The sequence below is a fragment of the Meleagris gallopavo genome, chromosome 3 (assembly GCF_905368555.1).
Source record: "Meleagris gallopavo chromosome 3, MGAL_WU_HG_1.1, whole genome shotgun sequence".
NCBI lineage: Eukaryota > Metazoa > Chordata > Aves > Galliformes > Phasianidae > Meleagris > Meleagris gallopavo.
In genome coordinates this window covers 8,944,557-8,964,503 of record NC_139406.1, presented here as the reverse complement: position 1 = coordinate 8,964,503, position 19,947 = coordinate 8,944,557, and the positions used below count along the sequence as shown (strand labels likewise).

Genomic DNA, 19,947 nt, shown 5'->3' with positions numbered 1-19,947 from the left:
TAAGGAAACTAGCAAGGCTTTAAGAAACTACATTGCTAACAAGATACTTCAGAAGTTGTTAGCACTCTGTTCATCAAAGCACATAGAAGGATTTAAGTATGTACAATTTCCACTCTCTATTTATGTAAACATCTAGTGAAGGAAGACAAACAAGTATGAGCATTCCCACTTTACATTGGGTCTTGAGAACTTGTTATTTTGTGGGTATTGAGTGCAACTGAGCACCCAAAATGGTGTACTCGACTTGTAGACCCTTGAAGTTTTGGCCTAGCTGACTTTCATGAGCTCCTGTCAGGCACAGGTCAGTAACAGGCCCTTCTCCTGGAAAGCTCTGGCTGCTGCAAGTGTTCCTGTCAGGCATCCCGAGACCCTGGATGAATGTGAGAGACTGGACAGCAGTAGCTAAATCTTACTAAGCTGCCTTAGCAAATCCATGGCTGCTATCAGGCATAAGTAGACACGTGGAGAAGGGGATTCTCATATTAGTACCATGCAGAAAAAGATTATAACAGAGTGAGCAAGCGTAATGCAAAAGCACCAGCACTTCTGCATGAGGTTTACTGACCCACAAGAAAGTACGCAAAGTTCATCAGTTTAATGAAGAGGTACTCATGTTACCTGGGGTGGCCAATAGAGTGCTTGCCCTGGGATTACCCCCAGCAGGTCCCAGTGGCAGCCAGCAAGAAGTCTGCTAATCCCCCTTAGTACCATTACCATATATATAACAGCGGGAGACAATAAAGCATCACATATAAGCAAGTATAAGCAAGGTATCACATATCACAGTATAAGCAAGGTCATTCACAGAAAGCAAGGATGCTTGATTACATCTACATTGAGTAGTTTCTCAAAACAAATTTCTTCTAGCTGCATGCAGAAGCTAGTGGCAGTTTACTTGTGTTCCAAGTTAACTCAAGCCCTTTCTCACGGGCTACTCGCTTGTTCAGGCCATGATCTGTATTTTTCCACTCAATGAGTCATATTGAAATTCTTAATTCTGAAAAATAGTTTTGAGCCTAAGCAGTAGTTAGTGCCACATCACACTTGTTAAGCACTGTGCAAATAGCTGTAATGTGCTGCGGAAGTGATTATTATTAAAGCAATAGAACATTCCACACCATTCACAGGGCAGCTGAGATGTTTCTTTGGATGAAGGCAGCAGAGCACCATCGATTTATTAGTCGCAGGGGACTGCATGACAGCAAGCATGTGCAGTGTCAAGGTTTTTGAGTCTTTCCATGCAACACGTGTTGTGAAGGAGTTCAGTCAGGTAAAAAACGCACTTTGACAGGAGATGCATGCGAGGATGTTCTGCTCTGCAGTCAGGCAGTTGTCCCCTTGTCTGTGTCCTGTGTCTGGAAGTGACTAGGACTACAATGGGGCTTGCAAGAAGCCATGAAGGAGTCAGTTGTGGGATGAGTTTTAAAGGAAAATAGATCTGCGTGAATAACACATGTTAAGTACTGCAGACTTGGAGAGCCGAGCCCTCCAGCATACTGCAAATCAGCTCCATTTCACAATGGAAAACCTGCTCCTGTTGACAAAGGCTCAGTGATTCAGTCAGGGTAGGCAAGAAATTTTTTGTGCTTGTTACAACAAGCACAGGCACTGTGAGAGCTGGGAAGATGCTGAATCTCTGGAGTATCATTTCCTGGGAGTAGCTGAACCCATCTAACTGTCCCCAAAACCCCCTCAAACCTGAAGCACAATCCTGTCATCCTACACAGTCCTCCTCACTTATTTCAATTTTAACTTCAAACTTATGGCTCATAAATTGGTTTGTGACAATTTTTATCCTGAAGGGAAAAAAAAAAAAAAGCTACTCAAAAAGTCCTTCCTTTTTATGCACCTAGAAAACAAATATTAAGAAAAATAATTGGCTTGGTCTAATCCAGTACCATGGTATGAACAGATACGCCTCCAGATATTTGCAATTACTCTGCACAGCTATTTCTCCCTTAAAATCATGCTCTTTAGGATCTTAATATTTAAATATGAGGCTTTAGATTCACCACTTGTACTGATTAGATCATGTTGAAGTTCATCCTGCATTACCTGCCCTGTGACTTTTCTTCGTTAAATCGATAATGCCCAGTCCTGTGCTCTTTATTTGTTCAAAGGGTAAAATTAATCCCATGCAGTTTCTAGACCTCTGGCTCTTTGCAAATTCTCCTTTAGCTAAAATAGCAAAACCATTATTTAGAGTTCTTTGGTCCACCTTTGGAAGGTTCTTGTCTCTCTGGGTGGAGCATCCCTATCCAGGAAGTACGGAGGTTACACTGTGCAGTGCATGAGGGCATCATGCATTCACAGCACTTAATGATAGTTCACAGGGGTGTTTTGAAGTAGATGTTATGTGCTTTCTTTACCTATGCACCATAGAAGACTTCTCCTTTCCCCATAAGGGCAGTACCCATTTGCCACAGCTATTGTTATGTGCTGTACAGAAGTGGTAGCCTGCCTTGGTGCTTCATTCCCATGTAATCACACATGGAACGCACAGAAAGAAAAAACAAACTTTAATTCTTTCCCTCCTGGTCAACAAGGTATTTCTTAGGTTTTTCAGAGCTGAAGACTTCCTTCTTGAAATTAATCGTTTCCCCTTCCTCTTTCACCTTGCCCAGCATGTGCCATCATTCAGCATCAGCGGAGTGTGAGTGTTGTTCTTTCCTCTCTCAAAGAGGTCTGGTTCTTGGAGCTGGTGGTCTCTGGTACCCAGTTGCCACCCACAGGACAATCAGGGCAGAGCTGCCCTCTCAGACAGTCTGCAAACTAAGACAGGCAATAAGGCACCAGATTTAATGAGGTTATGTTTCTTCAGATGTTCTTTGAAATCAGATCAACTCAATGCTGACACCTTGTTGAAAATAAACAATTTCCACACTAGAAATTCCTGTTAATATTTAAACAAGGCTTAATCTTCGTCCTGAAATGAAAACGCACATTTTCAAAGGAACTTTATTTCAGAGGTGAATGTTTCTTCTGAAGTATTTTAACAGCTCAGAGAACTTCATATCATCAGAAATCAGATATTAATCATCAGGAATAACACAGCTACTATTTTAGGAACCAGTGCAGCATCTGTGCTTGATCAAATACACCTTCATGAAGAACTTGATGACATTTTATTGCAGGGGGGGCTGCAACAGAGAGCTTGCTGGTGCCACATATCTCTCCTCTAGCACACATGGTAATGTAAACTTCAGCTGCATGTGTCTCTATCAGACACACACCTTTTAATACAGGGCAAATGACCAAAAGTGGATGGCTGAGGACTGCTTAGTAATACCAGAATATTTCTTTGAATATGGATAAGTCTGTGATACAGGGCTAAGCACTTTTAATATTAGAAAAGCATCTCAACAACGAAAGTAGGGCAGATTTATTAAGGACATTACGGAACAGGAAGTCTAATATGGTACACATCAGCCTGTGTCCCACATACTTAATGTGGGACACTGTAAGACGTATCAGTGTGCTCTTGTTGTAGTAAGAAGCAGGACAAAGGAGGATATTAAGACAGCACTGCACTCACTGTAGCGTTCGGCTACGTATCTCTACCAGACACATAACTTTTATTATTTACCATGAAAAGCTAGACTAGCTTCAATCACATTTGTAAGGCGTTTTACAAATCCATGTTAGTGCATTTATGTTTAGATTTTGGACTTAACTGGATTTGATCCTGCAGAGGAATGAAATACAGTAAATATTGTGAGTGGAAGACTCCAAGGCAAGTCAAAAAAAAGCACATGGCGCTTGTCCTGAAATCACGGACATCTCGAAAGGCAAGCTGCTTGGGTTTTGTTTTATTCATTTCAGACCTGAAAAAAAATGGAGAACACAATGAAGGGAAGGAAGAGCATTGTGATTAGAGTGCTGGAATGTGACATTTTTGTCTTTGCATTGTTTTTTATCATTTCAGATACCAAGGTATCATTCATCTGGCATAGAAAATGGCCCTTAATTAAATTATGACTCATTTTCACGACAACTAGGGAGGAGAAAATATTAACTCTTTTCCTGCAGTAAATACTCTCAGACTAGATTCACAGTAGCCTTGTGTGATGCAAATCCTGCTCTTCTCCATGTTAAACTCCCACAGTAAATGAAACCACAAAGCTTCCCAACCTCACAGTTATTCCTTTCATTCAAGATGGACATACCTGCCTTGAGTCAGTCCCCCCCCAGCACATTTGCAGTAGCATTAACCAGCAGCCAACATGTTTTAGTGGCCCAGGTGTTGTCTCCCGTTAACCCCTATCCCCTAAGCAGTCCTTCCCTCAGCACTACCAAGCCAGAGCCATTCCAACTGCTGGAGATGTGGCTTCAGCAGGTAGCATGGCATCAATTGGGAACTCTGCCACAGGTGTGCAGGATTGCCAGGCTGCACGTGGGCTGGGGCAGTTTGTGTGAAATTTGGGCAGGATGCATAATGCCAGAATGACCACCAACCAAAGTAGCTCGCTGGCGCTTGAGATCTACAGGGAACACGAATGGGATGAATAAATGTAAAGAGGTGGGTATTGGGGAGAGGAAAGCCAAGCAGCAGTTCAGAGGTGCCTCACTTCTCAGAAGTGCAGGAGAGAGAAATGGGAAGCAAAGTGGACATTTGATGGAAGCTCTTAGCAAATAAGGGCTGTGAATGGATGAAGGTGGACTGAAGGTGCAGCCTGCAGCGACAACACTAGCGGGTTACCCTCCTCCTCTTTTGTGGCCACAGGGACACATCAACTCCCTGCCTTCTGCTGTGCAAAATGAGCTGGGTGGAGTGATTTATGTGCAAGGGATTTAAGCAGTCATTTAATTGACACTTAAAGGAAGAAGTGAGTGACCTTGGTTAAAGTGATCTGCTTTATTCCCACTTTGCATTTGTGCTTAATCATTTTCCCAGAGAGTGCTTGACTCCTCCAGTTGGCAACCACTGAGATTTCTTCCATAGCACCCGAAGCCTTTTGCTATATTTTGTACTCTCTTGTATTTGCTAACTTACTGTGTGACGCATTTAAATACTTAAACAACTACAGTTTTTACTCTAAGACTTCATGTTTACCTCGTATTATATCAGAAATTGGCAAATGATATTTTGTATTTACTAGCTAATTCAATTCCTTCCCTAGGAGTTTTGCTGAATTGCTTTTGGGTAGAAATTAGGTTATAATAACGTGCAAAAAGGCAGCATTGTTTTCTGTTATTAAATAAAGTCATATTAAATGCTTTGGATGTGGAAGAAGAAGGTATGAAAATACATTCTGTATTTAGAGTCAGATGAATTATTAAACAATGAAAATTGTTATTTGTGAAATAATCTGTTAACCAGACAGGTAGGAAAAATATGTTTTCCGCTTCTTAAACCTCTTATTTCATTTCTTATTTCTAATGAACAAGTCATTGACTAAGCTAAAACAAAGACACTGAAATGAAGGAAAATGGTTTCCTCACTTGCAGGGAAGGCTCCAAGTGAAAAGGCCTTGAAGTTTACTTACTGACTTGTCTTTCCATGTCAGTACTCTGCCCTTCTTTAAAGCCTTGTTAGCAAGTGTGTTGCTAAAACACTGAGCTTTTATTTTGAGCGAGGGCTGGAGCTCAGGTCTTCCCTCTTCCTCACAAGCAAATGCCCTGTCTTGTAAAAACCTTAGCAAAACCTAGCAAAACCTTCATTAAGACCCAGAGTTAAGAAGCTTCCAAGGCATCTTTGATACTGATGACCACCTCAAAGCTTACTCCTCTCAAATTAGACTTGCTGCACAGCTGGCTTATGTGGATAGCTTGCGGGGAAGAGCATTCTCTTTTCTTTTAATGCATGGATTACAACCACCCCATCACCAGGATACACAGATGATGCATGCCGTGGGACCTTCCTCTCCATGTAGTTCAGAGGTACTGGCCCTCCACTGGAGGGAATTCAGATTAATTCTGGACAGACAGCACAATGTATGGGGAGATCCATATAAGGCCAAGGAAAATTCCAGAGTGCTAGTCAGGCCATGCTCAGTGCCTGATGCTACAGAGAGATCTCAATTAGACCTCAGCACTGAACAAAGCAAAGTGCACAGCTGAGGATGTGGAGTACGAAAACCGAAATGCTGAATTTCTGGTCCAGTATCACATGATGATAGTAAAGTCCTGATCATTTGCTTACATTCAGATCATCTTCAAGGCCAGGAGGGCTTCGCCATGCCCAACATATGTACAAAGAAAAGTCTTTCCAGTAGGGAAAGAAACATATAGTCTGTACAGTCCTTTCCTTTAAATTAGCCAAGACTGCTGGATGGCCTGAGAGAAAACAGAAATTAGTTGGGCAGGATTGGCTGATCAGTATGTGGAGGCAGTTTCAGTGCCCTTTACAGGAGGCACAAGAGAGGGGAAGAGAAAAGGGAGAACCAAAATTTGCTGCCTTACAGAAGATGAAGATGTTCAAAGAAGTGTCAGGAAAGGCTGGAGAAGTCAGGACCTGGAATAAACCACAGTTCTTAGAAAGTGCTCCAAAGAGAGATGGCACAAAACAAGCACCAAGCAATAGCGCTATCTGGATGACTGCTCTGGCATTTGCTCCCTTTTTGTTATGCAGGAAGCAAAACCCAGAACAGTTTTTTTTTTCCTGGAACAAAGTGTTTGGGGCACCTCATCTCTCTCCAGGAATTCACTATTGCATTAGAGAATCACAAGCACTTACCACAACAGCCACTGAAATCTGGGGCTCCCATGTGGAGCAGAAGCCAATCAGAAACTCTTGATATAAACTTGATATAAAACCCAGTGTTTTATATGAACTATAAGGGGTTTGAAGCTCCTATTTACCACATATTTATATATGTATTGTATATCAGCATGTCAGTACACCCTTTTTCCTCCCCAGCTGTTGCACCTCACTCTTCCCTCTGCGGCACAGCAGACCGGCTCCAGCTGACAGCAGTCCATGTCTTCCTAGCATGTGTGTGATTTCTGATCAAAAGCCAGCAGCTTGGCTGGCAGGAAAAGACTGAAAAATATCACTGCAATTAATATAGAGAATCTCGAAGCTGTAACACTATCAGCAATTCTCCAGGATGAAACACGGCAGTGCAAAAAGACTAAGCGACATTTTGCAAGCCATCTGTTTTGTTTTGCTTTGTTTTGTTTTCCAAGGAAGACTGGACAATTTTTAATGGACTGGTTGGATGGGCAGATTGCTGTGATTGTAGATCAGGGTGTGGAAGGGCAGTAATGCTGCAAGCTTGATAGAGCAAGTGGGTATCAGAACCGCAGAGCATCCAATGCTGCTGGGTAAAAGCAGACAAAACTCTTTCATGGCAATCTGCCTGTGGCAGAGTTGCGGAGCCCATGCCAAATTTGAAAGCAGAAAGCAAGATCAATACGGAGCAGAGCACAAATTAACATAGCTGGGTTTCAAGCGCATCCTTCATTTGTCCTCTAAAATTTCCTTTGTCTCTGCTACAGTTCAATAGAGAACACTGAAATCTCCCTTTAAGCTATGATTCAGGCTGCAAGGAGAAGAATCTACACCATAGACCTTAGTTTTGTCTTAATTATGTGTGGGAAAATAAAATTTAATTACGTGGAGTTTCTTGCCTCCAGAGATTTACTTGAGAAACAGATGTGATTTCTTATCAAAGGCTTTTTCATTCTCCTCAGAGATACGTTTCCTTAAAGCACTTTATCCTGGTATGCACAACATGGTCACATTAGGGCAACATAAATGTCAGGGAAAACAGTGTCTTCTTCTAGGGGCCAGAAGCTGCAGTTGTTTGTCAAAATGACTCCCGGGGAGACTCACTACAGCTTTCTGGTGGGAAGAATCTATTCCCTTGGCAGGGCACCATGGGCTTATACACTGATATCAGTGTATGTGCAGCAGTTCAGCTAGAAATCTAAAATTTGATCAAACTTGATAAAAGCAAGCTTTCTGCTGTTTATTTTTCATTAGGTGCATGACCTGAACAAAGCCACCCTCCCTTTCTTTTCCCACATCTTCTCTTGTTCAAATTTATAGTGTCTTGTGGCAGTTTCACCATGCTGCACCTGCCATAATGCTGAAGAAAGAAATTGCATTTGATTTTGTCATCTGAATTTCATGTATTGCCTGAGACAGGTTGCTGGCGTTTGTGCACTTTCCTGTAGGTTTATAAGAATCCCTGAGAAATTCAGCTGAAGGTGACAGGAATTCCAAATCTTCTGCCAGAAAGGATAACAGGGTGGATGCGGCCAGACTGCATGAATCATGTCGTAATAAGGACCACTGCTGCCTACCCCCAAGTCTGCATGGCTGAAGAAGGCATAAGCAATGCGAGATGGAGCTTGGGTTATTTCCAGCTGAGCCTCACACCCTGAAAGCTACATCCGCTGATGTGCCTTAAAGCATCTCTGTGACTTCTTCAAGTGTGTGGGAGCAAACAGCGGTGTTGCCACCTCTCCTGGCCGGGTACCATGCAGGTGACTCTGTCATGGGCACTAACAATGGAGCACAGCTGGGAACCTTAGCCTAAAATTAACCTGTTTTGCCCCACGCTATGTCTCAAGCCAAAGCCATGCTGACCACCATTTCCCATAAAGAGGGAACTGCTGGGAACAGCTTAGGGAAGTTTCCTGACCAAGAAGGAAAGGCACACCGGCAGCTTGACATGTCAGGTGTCAGGTGCCTCAGACTCCCTTGTCTACAGGCAGAGAGTTCCATAAGTGCAGACTTACTGCACAGCACTTCGAGGTGTGTTGTTGAATATTACTTTACCCAGGCGCAGTGATTAAGCTGAGCCTGAATCAGTCTTGTTCCCAGAGTACCTACAGGAAAGCTCAATGCCTTGCTTTTCTCCTCCTCCATAAATTTCAGAATGACCTCCAGAGAAATTAACACAAAAATACCTTCTCCTTATGTTCTCTGCTGAGAGTTTTTTTGGCAAGATCTGCAAATAGATTCACTCCAGTCATAGCCTTCGAAACTCATCTCATTAACAGATCTCTCTATCTCTCTGCAGAAAATCTCAGGATGTGAGGACAGGTGCTTGGAGGGGCAGCTAACACAGGACAGCACAAATAAGTGAAGAACCTTCTCAGAAACCTTCATTCAGGGCAAAATCTTCACACCACTCCAGATAGCCCACTCTTCCTTTTATTTTTATTTATTTATTTATTTATTTATTTTAGTGTAATCATCTGGCGTTTATTTCTTTACCTTCCTCCCAAAGATGCTACATACACAAACTTATTTCCCCTTAGGGTCAATGGAAACAAAGTGAAAAACCCTCTCCTCAATTTCTGATGCATGTTTGATAAAGAAAAAAAGGATGATGAATGCAGTGGAACTCAAAGCAGGCCTAGAGCTTTCACAGTGTTGCCATCCCGGGTTTTAAACCAAGATGGCAATTAAAGATTGGAATGAGGTCAGCTGCAGTAACCCAGCTAAACGAGATGCAATTAATAGGAGGCTGACCTCCCTCACCCTTCTTCCTCCAAATCTCTTCTTTGTCTGTCTGCACTTACTGCTCCTGTGGAAAGAAAAAAAGGGGGGAAAAAAAAAAAAAAGAATAAATAGCACTAATAAGATGTGACTTAACACGGCCATTTAAATATCTAACTCTCCTCCTTTCTGCTGTATTACTAACACACACATCGCTCCCTGTTTAAGGCTGACAAGGAAGGATCTGAGTGTTTTTAACATCTTCTTTTAGCAGATCTTTTGCTCTGTCCTTACAGAGAATGATATCTAAGGAAAATAATTGCAGGCTGCTGTCTTCTCTGCCTCAGAAAAGCCTGTAGCCTTTTACCATCCACTACAGGGAATATTTGCTGGCTCCTAGGGCGGAGTGACTGATGCACTGCTAAACACTGGGGATGTGTAAGTAGCTGGAGAACGTGGAAGATCATATTCACAGATTATGGGTTCTGATACATTTAGAGGATTTTAGGGTTGCCACTGTGCCTTTTGTCATGGCCCTTGGGTTCTTGCACCCATCACAAAATATTTCCCTTACCTCCCAGTATAGACTTTCTTTCTTCTTAGGTAAGTGGACCATTCTCACCTTGGAGAGACCTATTTTAGGTCTCTTCATAATCCCACAGACTAATGAGAACCTCCACGAAAGGAAATGTCCATCCAGAATTCAAAAGCATTTACTCTGATCCTGCTGCTTTCCATCTATTTTCTCTCCTGCTGTTGTGTGTTTCCTTCCCCTGCTGGCAGTGGTGCTGCATGCTGATGGAACACACCTGGCCCATCCCAGGAGGAAGCTCTGGATGGGTTTACTAGCAAGCAGAGCAACGGGGGGAATTTCAGTGCATCCAGTGACTCTCCTACCTATGGGCTGCCTGCAGGTAGCAGCAGATGCTGCCATTTCCTATGGCCACAGCAGTGCTGCAAGCGTGTGGCCTTCAGAGAAACATATCCAGCATCCTCTCCCTGGTTACATACTGTAAAGCTGTAATGTTTACCTATTTCTTGAGAGAGAAAAATCCCTGTAAGTGCTTGAAAAAGGACATTTGCAATGCTAAACCCCTCAAGCTGGCTGAACCTGCAGATTTTGCTTCTTGATGCAAAAGTGCGTGTGGGAGAAGCTGGGCTTCAAATGCACTTAGGAAGTGATTTCCTTCAGAGGGCACAGGAGGAGAGGACAGGGGCCTTTATCTGTTCTTTGTGCGGCTCTGCACTCCTTAGCAGCACTGGGTGGGATGCTGTAACACTCCTGGTGGGCCCCGTAGCCACGATGGAGAAGCGGCCGGGCTCTCGGATTGGCCTGAGCGAGCCGTTGGCAATCCAAACCTGACATCTGAGGGGGGAACCCCGTCATGGAGGCAGGGGAGCTCGGTTCAGGGTTGCTCATCCCGGCCTCCTCCTGGCCCAGCAGAACGTCGGATGGGCACTGCCGCCCTCTGCCGGCCCCCCAGCGCACGTAAACGAAAAACCAAACCCAAACCGAACTAAAAATGAGTAATAATAACAAAGAAAAGAATAAAACCAACCGAACCGACCAAAGAAACAAAAAACTCAGCACGAATATGCAAGACCAGATCACAGAGGAGCACAGGGAACACGCTGCTTGCTTCTGGATTTTGCTCAGCGCATCATAGCACTGTTCATACCTCAGTGCTCCTGAAGCAGGGGGCTGTTTCTGCCAGCAGGCTGCTTGGAGAGATAGGGAGGGGCCAGCACAGAGCTCTCTGGGAAAAGAGTGGAAGAATCTCCACGTAATGAGGAAATTGGGAAGCGGTGCTTTCAGCAAGCACTGTTGCCCTTTTGTGTCATTGGGCTCACAGAAGGAAACATCCTCCTCCTAATCTCCCTCCCAAAATCTGGAATCCTTTCTTCATCTTTGAAAATGAAATATGGTAAGTGCTAATACTAAAACTCAACTCAACTTATAGTTCTTAGAGGAGGGGATTTTAATGTACTATGCAAGGAGTTGGGCTTGGTCCCTTCCAACTAAGAATATTCTATGATTCTATGAAATGCTAACATTTAATGTAATGATAGAAGGAAAATAACTCTACTGTAATTTTTCTTGCTATTTTTTAAAAGAGGATCAAATTAAAACAAGGATAGGCTGTGTTAATTACTAGCAATAAGCTGGCATCAAACCTACTGCTCCTTGCTCCTCGGGCAGGGAACGTGTAATGCCATGCTATCCATGTTACCATCAGGGATGTAGAAAACAGCGTGCAGGAGAGGAGAAAGAAAACATTATCTCCAATTCACATGTTGAGAAGAAAGGCACAGGAATACAAAAACCATCCAAAGTCACCTGTGAACTGAGCTGGGGATACGGCACAAAAGCCTGAGTGCTTTGATCTGCTCCATTGTGGCACTTCAAGGAAGCAGGAGAGGAGACGTATCTGGATGTCTTTGTGCCACTATTGATGCAGAGCTTTACCATTTTTTTCTTGTAGGGATTCTGGGGGAACAAAGACTTTCCTCCTTCTGCTGTCACTGCCTGGAGGTTCTCTTGACCATTTTTTCCCCTCTCATTTTTCCAGGTGATTAAATTGTTCAGTCAGAAAGCATGAATGCATTGCCAAGAAGCTAGGAATTTTACCACCACAGAAATGGTAATTGCTGAATACTTCAGGCCATATTAGTTTCAGCACAGACTGCCCCTCAGCCAGGGATGACAGAGTGCCAGCAGCTCCAGCACAGTGACTGACAGAACTGGGACGTGGCAAATGGCATTTCCAAAGCCTGCAGCAGAAGGAGAGCTAGAGGATATGCTTTGCATTAAAAACAGTCATTGACTATATTCTTAGAACTTAGGGATAAAGTAGAATGGGCCATGACTACTTCCCCCTCTAAACCATTTCACTCGAAACATTTCCATCCTCTCATTTTCCTTTGCTACACTGAAAGACTGGCACCTGTTCTACCAGCATAACCTTACCTACATTCCTAAACTACATTATGTATTTGTACTAAATGAAAGGGATTTTGCTAGCCATGGAAGTCATATGAATTGAAAGAACAGTTTAGGGTGTGACATCCATTTATAGGTGCGTAAAAGGACTTTTTCCTCCCCTCAACTCAACGCTGCCATTGAGCCTTAGTACTTCATTGCTGTATTCAACGTCTCTAAAGCACCATTGAGGCACTGAAGATTTTGACCCCAAAACAACCTCCATTCCAGCCAGCTGTGTGGTTTGTAACATTCCCAGCACATCCATGCCTGGCACTGCCCAGGTGTGAGCAACTCACCCCAGCCAGAAGTGATCCCGCAATGGGACTCCAGCAATGCCTCGCTATCGGGAACAACAAAGCACCACTGCAAGGTTTTAAGGAGTAACTGGGAGACCACAAGTAAGATCCTGAATGTGAATAGACCTGGGGCTAGCCCCAGAGAAAACATATAGCATAAATGAAATGTAGGTTGTCTCTTGGGTTTTCTATCTGGTAAGGGACATCCCAGGTTCCATTCCTCAGCTTCAGGACTGATTCTGTATTCTTACCAGTTACTACGTGGCTTTAAAAGAAGACTAGCAAATAGTTGCTTCTATTCACACATGTTCCAGGCACTTTGCAATCTCTTCTGTGGTGTGCTGGCTTCCCAGGCAATATCCCACTATGGGCAGCTCATGGCCTGAGCTATGGAGGCCTTTCCTGGGAGAGAACAGAGCTCAGGGCTGTCCCTCCACTCCCCTCATGAGGAGCTGCAGTCACCATGAGGTCTCCCCTCAGCTCCTCTGCTCTGGGCAGAAAAGACCAAGGGCCCTCATCCGCTCCTCATACACCTTGACCTCCAGAATCTTCACCATCTTTGTAGCCCTCCTTTGGATGCTCCCTAAGTCTTTCTTCATATGGGAAGCATGTACTATGAACAAGACTCTTGTACACCCTCTTGACAAAGTGTAAGGCTATCTCCTGTTTTCAAAGGATCATTTATCTACCAAAATGAATACAAAATTCCCTCCTGCAGTCTTTGAGGCCCTCAGGAGAGGGATGAAGTTCTTCACATTACCTGTTGTCACCCAACACTTTGTGTGGCACTTTGAGTATGATGGTGCATGTGGAATAGAAGCTTGGGCTTTCAGTCTGCAGAATAAAGATTTGCCTACCTAAATACTCTTGTTCCTTCATTACTATGATGTATTTATTGAGTTCTGGAGGCACAACCAAACTCCTATTTGTTCAAGTCTGATAACTCAGTCTATGTAGTTTCCCTTTTCCATGTCTAAAAAAGTGGCACTCTTTCCATGCTTTTTTCATGCTATCCACTATCAGCAATATTTAACTTCTTTCTAGTTTCAGAGTCTGCTTTGAAAAGACTAGCCATAGCTTAATTATTTTAACGTAACTTTAATTATTTTAACAATTCATTTCCTGCAAATAATTAAATTTTAAAAAGTTAAATCACTCTTTAAAAATGTTACGTCCAGAAACAACCTGAGTAACAGCATGGAGTTTCTCTGAAGCCATGGCATGGTCTCAGGATGAATTCAATGCAAAAGGAATAATCTCAGTTTATATAGATCCCACCCTCGGTGGAAGAAAAATACAACACCAAAACCAAAACCTACACAATAAAATAGGAAGTGGAATTTATAGAACTGCCTAATACTCAGCTTTTTAAGAGTATTAATGTATTTTATTCTTGAATAGCTCAAGAAAATTTCATAGCAGGGATGGAATTTTCCATTCGGTTTCATACAGTGAATTAAAAATATTCTAGGGTCGTTACAAAAATGCCACTAGGTTTTACTTACAGCACGGTCAAAAGAGAACTGTGATTTAACTAAGACTAGAAATCCAGACATAATTTTACATGCTTTCAGCATTGCTCCCTGCAGATCGGGTTATTTATGGGTTAAGTGCCCAGAAACAAGGGAGGTCACAGTGTGAAATATGTTTGAAAACCTAGAATTAATTTGATAACTTTTGTTAAGAGAATTAATAAAACACTGCACGATTGGCCCAGCATCTACAGATCCACCTTCATTCTTACTTTCTACTGTAACAATGCTTAATCTACTACATGTGGGTTTCCATTGATCCAAAACAATGCAATTGTCACTCAGGCTCAACGCTGTTAAATGAAATGCTCAGAACAAGAAATACATCTTTGGCAATGGCCAAAGAAAGAGAGTAATTAAGAGTAATTAAGTGGTTTAAAATCAGCTCGATGTACTTCCCAAGAGAATTGTTATATACTCCTTTCAGCACTACAAAATGAGAAGTAGTTGCATAACATTTAAGTTATATATCTTTTATATGTCATGCTGTTGACAAAGGTTTGGTACCCTTCATGGCATAGAGGTCCCAAAGTAAAAGCTTAAGTAGTCACTGCATAAAATATCACTTTAGATTATGAGTTACAATCTGTAAGTACTCAGCATGTCAGTGACTGAAGATCAATAAAAGGTAGTGTGTTAACAAAGGCCCATAACTTAATCTTCTGCTCTTCCACTCAGAAAGTGATTTTTGAATACCATCAGAAGACAACACTCGTAGAGTGGTTCACTACAGAGACTGAGGTAAGGACAAGAAGGTAAAAATAAAATATACCTCATAGGCACAGAAAGGATCACAAAAACATACCAAATAAAGGTTTGCAACAGGTTTTACTTGTAGAAAAGCAACATTTCAGCATCATTTCACAATAAAAAGAGAAGATTTGTTTGGTGTTATACAGACGTGATATATCGACTCAGGATACAGCAGGTAAAGCATACTGTAGTACTTGGTATAAAAGTTATGAGATACAGTGCTGTATTCAGCCAGCTGTTTCTGGTGACACTTCATGGTTGCTTGCTTAATTACAGATCCACTCTACTTCTTATGTGTCATCAGTATATTTTGGGATATAAAAATCAAAAGTATCAAAATACAATGAAATGTGTTTCAAAAAAAACAACCAGGACCAAATTCTCACTGCACAGTAAGAGCTCTACCAGATTCTTGAAATAAATGGCACTTTGTACGTAAACTATCCATCCTGATTTTCTTGCTTCTGTGTTCGCAGTGTCATTATCAGGTTTCCTCATCCAAGTGATAAGCAGTAAAATGAGCAGTTATTTTTCATGGGGCTTCTCCACCATCTTCAGTGCTAATCTTCCAACCATCAGCAAACTGTATAAGGTGAAAAGGACCCAGTAAATTCACAGAATTAAACAACAAGTTATAACTTACAAGTCATTTTCAAATATTTCTCACATAACAGGTGCAGAGAAACAAAAGATGAAGAAAATAAGATTTACTCCATCTCAGTTTAATTAAGGAAGTAAAAAAAAAAACAAAACAGAACAGTATAGTGTGTTGTACCTGACACCAGCAATCAGTCCTGCAGGCATGAACTTTCCAGAGTTGTAAAACCTTGTTCCCATTACAGCAGTCAGTGTTCCAGATGTAACTAAAATGAAAGATTAAAGAGTCCGGTCAGCAGAGATGTAGATGTGTAAGAGAGATGCTAAAGTTCAGAACAGAAGTAAGTAGTACCACCAAGTAAAAAGTGGAAAGGGTTGTTTCACATGATGGATTAAAAAAACAAAAAGGAAAATAAACTGTAAATTTTGGAGTGCCTCAGTGCATGAAGAGTGGATATTCTAAACCAACTTCTGCAGATGCTGCGCCCTGTGCTTCTGCACACACACTCTGCAAGTCTGTTTGTCAAAGTGTGCTTCTTTAGAGACTGGAAATAATCTACAGTATATTATCCTGGAACTCGACTCTCTCCCAACAAACCACTAAGCCTGTACATGTAATTTCCCCACTTCTTGTAAGAGGGAGATAGCATTTTCTTATCTGTTACCAACCCTTTACAGCCCTGCTTCACCTACTGCTAAGATCAGAGATAGCTATCCACCCTGACCATCTGACACTGAGAAAAGCGAAGGAGTTTCACCCAGATAGTAAAATAGAAAGGGCAATCTCTAGAACACTGGATCTTGAAGAAATTCCACAGAAAATTATATGGAAATGATACCGATGAAATGCTTAGCATGTAGGTGCTATCCAGGGGTAACAGCTGCATGTAACAATGTGATTGGAACAACATGTTATCTGGTTGCACTGCTTCTGGTGTGATAGCTGGGCTGGCAGGGCCCAGCTCATTCTCACCTCTAGTCATGGCATTCTTCCTCCCTAACGCTGCTAATAGGGCCCTAACTCTAAATATTGTCACTGACATCTAACAGTCTCATGTAATTACACATGTAAAACACTGGGAGCACAATCCAACAAGAAGAAAATTATTTCAATATTCAAATACCTCCAGCTCTGATCCATAGCCAGTATTCAGAATGTGCACACCAAACTGTCATTTTGTCTAAAACATACCTTCTCCAAAAACCTCAAAGCATGAATAGGAGAATGAAAAAGCCTCTCTGTGTTACTGAATATCAAAAAAGTATCTGACTGTCACTGACATTTGGGAAAATATTTGGTCTCAGTCCAGTTCATCTGGCTGTGCTCACAGCTGATGCCAGTCGATGAGGCATGACTGTGCACAGCCTTTGACCTGTCTACTAGCTGGGGAAATGGAAGTTTCCCCTGCACTGCACACAACGCTAAAACAGAGAAATGCTGGGCCTTCTCCTTTCACTTCCAACTTTCATATGTATGAAAAAGAGTGAGGTGCTATGGCACAGCCTCAGCAAATGAATGCTCTGTCAGTAGCACCCCTTTAAGCATGGAGTAAGCAGTGATCCTTGGCTTGTTGGCTTCTCAAAGGGGAGGGAGGAAGAAGAAATAGAACTCCTGAAGCTTGCTTCTCTGTTAAATCTCCAGAAACGTGCACGCATCCATCAAACATAAAAATAAGCCAATTACAATCTCTGCTATTTTCAGCAATAAGAAAATAACCTGTTGGGGGCACAGGCAGCCTGCAGGGAAATTTCTCCTCCTGAAATGCTCCAGACTCATGCTGGCTGCTGATCCAGCCAAAAAGAGGACACGCGGAGGTCAGACATCAATTTATTAGAATCTTCCTTTCACCGTGATCTTCCAAATACCCCAGTGTGAGACAGGCGCATGGTGGCATCACCAGTTCAGCCAGTCCAGGGGGACTACACCTTGGCTGGCATCAGAGAACACTCACATGCTGTGGGAACAATGTCTTCTGCAGATCGGGAATGGAGAGAAGATACAGCTAACACAAAGACTAGCAAAAGAATTACCAACAATGCACTTCTACAAGCATCTGAGATGTAGCAGCCTAAAATCTAAGCAATGCAGACAGCTCATATTCCAGAGAGAACAGTGGAGTTTGGCCAATATTAGAGATTTTCACTAAATAAGTTTAAAGTTCTGCTTTAAACTAAATTTATAGTACTATCAGTTTAATTCCTCAGCAAAAACCTGCAGGTGTTCATTTTTAGTATCCAGATGTTTTAGGGTAAATATACTCCTTAGTAAATAAAATGCTGAAAGACTTACTCAGAGAAATCCAAACATTACTTGGATTCTGGGACAGCTGATAGGCACCCAGACCAGCCAGACTTCCAAAGAGCAGCCCAGCAGCCAGCGATGGAACACTGCCTGAATAAAGAAAAGACAACACATGTACTGGAAGCTCAAGAACAAACACATTACTTGTTTTGTAAAACACTATCAATAACAAAAAATGTGGCCATTTGTTGTTATGAAACAGACTGAGGAACATGAGGGGGAAGGAGGGGTCTTATAAGATTTTAAGGCCATGCTGACTGAACCAAGAATCATATCAGATACTCTTGCACGAGATACAAACAGCATCAGTATTTAAATCCTTAAGTCATGAATACATTTATGGCAGAAAGACCAATGAGAAAAGTGAAAGAATTGATGTTTTCTTTTTGCAGACAAAAGTACATTGTTTCAATGCAACAATTCCAGAATTTCTTGAAAAGCTGAGCATGTTTAAGATCAGAGAAAAGAGATGAGAACTGAAGTAGGTGGGAGGGCATTTACACAAACGAGAAGTTTCCAAAGTAGAAAGGAGTCCAACACCCTGAGCTCACCTAGATCAAGGGATCAAGTTCTCAGCACAAGTGATAATCCTGAGCTACAGAACATTGGTAATTTGTTCATTGAGCAATGAAGTGACAAGACCACTGGGGGGTGAGTGCTTTCAGTCAGGCAAATGCAGAGCTCAGGATTTACTGCTCATGATCTGAATTCCCACAACCACGTCCTCCCTGCGCAGTAAGACATCTCCCACACCATAATGGCCTCGGAGTAATTCTGATGAAATTAGTTACTGAAGTTCTCAGTATTTGTGCCAGGGGAAGTTTGGGTTGGATATCAGGAAACACTTCTTTACAGAAAGGGTTGTTAAGCACTGCAACAGGCTGCCCAAGGAGGTGGTTGAGTCACCATCCCTGGACGTGTTTAAAACCATTTGGATGTGGTGCTCAGGGACATGATTTAGCAGAGGGTTGTTAGAGTTAGGGCAGTATGGTTAGGTTGTGGTTGGACTCGATGATCTTTAAGGTCTTTTCCAACCTGAGCAATTATATGATTCTATTGTCTCTCCTGCTCTGAACTCCACTGGCAGCCCAAAGGAGAAAGCAAGCCAACAGAAAGCAGGCTGGAGTGGGCATGAACACCTGTGTGGTCGTATCTACTGGGATGCTTCTTGGTGTCTTCCATAACGAACTCATACACCTTCGTATTGCAAACATTATGACAGTTAAAGGACTTTCCCAGTAGAAAGTTTCAGGAGGGATGAATCCACGCCTCTGCCCGGAGCAAGACAAACTGGGCAAGCGAAAGCAACAGGGTGGCAACTAAGCACGTGACGGGGAGTGCAGGAAAGGAGCGAGTTAACAACAGGAGAAGAGTATTTCTGAAGCAACCCTACGCCAATACAGCCGCATCGCCCAACGCCGAACCGGGCTATCGGCGCGCCGCAGGAGGCGGACTGCGGCTTATCGGGCCCGGCAGCAGCTCTTCCCTACGGCACCGCGCCCCGAGCCCCGCTATCAGCGCCGGCACAGCCTCACGCGCTTCTGCCCCTCGGGACCGCGAGGTGGGGGCTGTCGGAACAAGCAGGGAAGAGGGTCGGAAGGCTTTTCCAGCACCGTACCTGCTTTAGCGTAGCCAATGAGCCCTCCCGATGTCACCAGAGCGGCGTAGCCGAACCCGATCCAATCCACGGCCATGCTGAAAACCGGAAAATAAAGCGGGGGGGAGGGGGAGTCGTTCTAAACGCGGTGGGGGGGGAGGGGGAGGCAAATAATAACAAGGATATTTTTTGCCGCGGGAGGACCTGCCCCAACCCCAAGCCAAGAAGTGACACGCAGGATGGGTTGGGAAAGCAGCCGTGGGGCCGGCTGTGGGGCTGGCCGCAGGCAGGAGCGGTGCCCGGCCGTGCCCACCTACCGGCCTGGAGCGGGGCGGAGCGGGGCGCCTTGCGGAAGGGGAGGCGAGAGAGGGCCGTGCGGCACGGGGCCGCCCCGTGTCCGTCCGATTCGAGGAAGAAATGCGATAAGAGCCCGCCCGTGCTGATGGGTGGGAATCGGCCGCGTCTTCTCATTCGGCTAGAGTTGCGAATAAAG

The 19,947-nt window shown here is 43.2% G+C and overlaps 1 protein-coding gene across 1 annotated transcript; it reads right to left on the bottom strand.

The window, feature by feature from the left end:
• Positions 1–15,014: 15,014 nt before the first annotated feature.
• On the bottom strand, positions 15,015–19,924 carry LOC100550794 (transmembrane protein 14C-like). Its single transcript, XM_010708341.2, has 5 exons — positions 19,772–19,924; positions 19,476–19,552; positions 17,846–17,947; positions 15,734–15,821; positions 15,015–15,541 (listed from the first exon to the last, which is right to left on the bottom strand). The coding sequence occupies exons 2-5, from the start codon at positions 19,549–19,551 to the stop codon at positions 15,484–15,486; spliced, it is 324 nt and encodes a 107-aa protein (XP_010706643.1). The 5' UTR covers position 19,552; positions 19,772–19,924; the 3' UTR covers positions 15,015–15,483.
• Between the last annotated feature and the right edge of the window lie 23 nt (positions 19,925–19,947).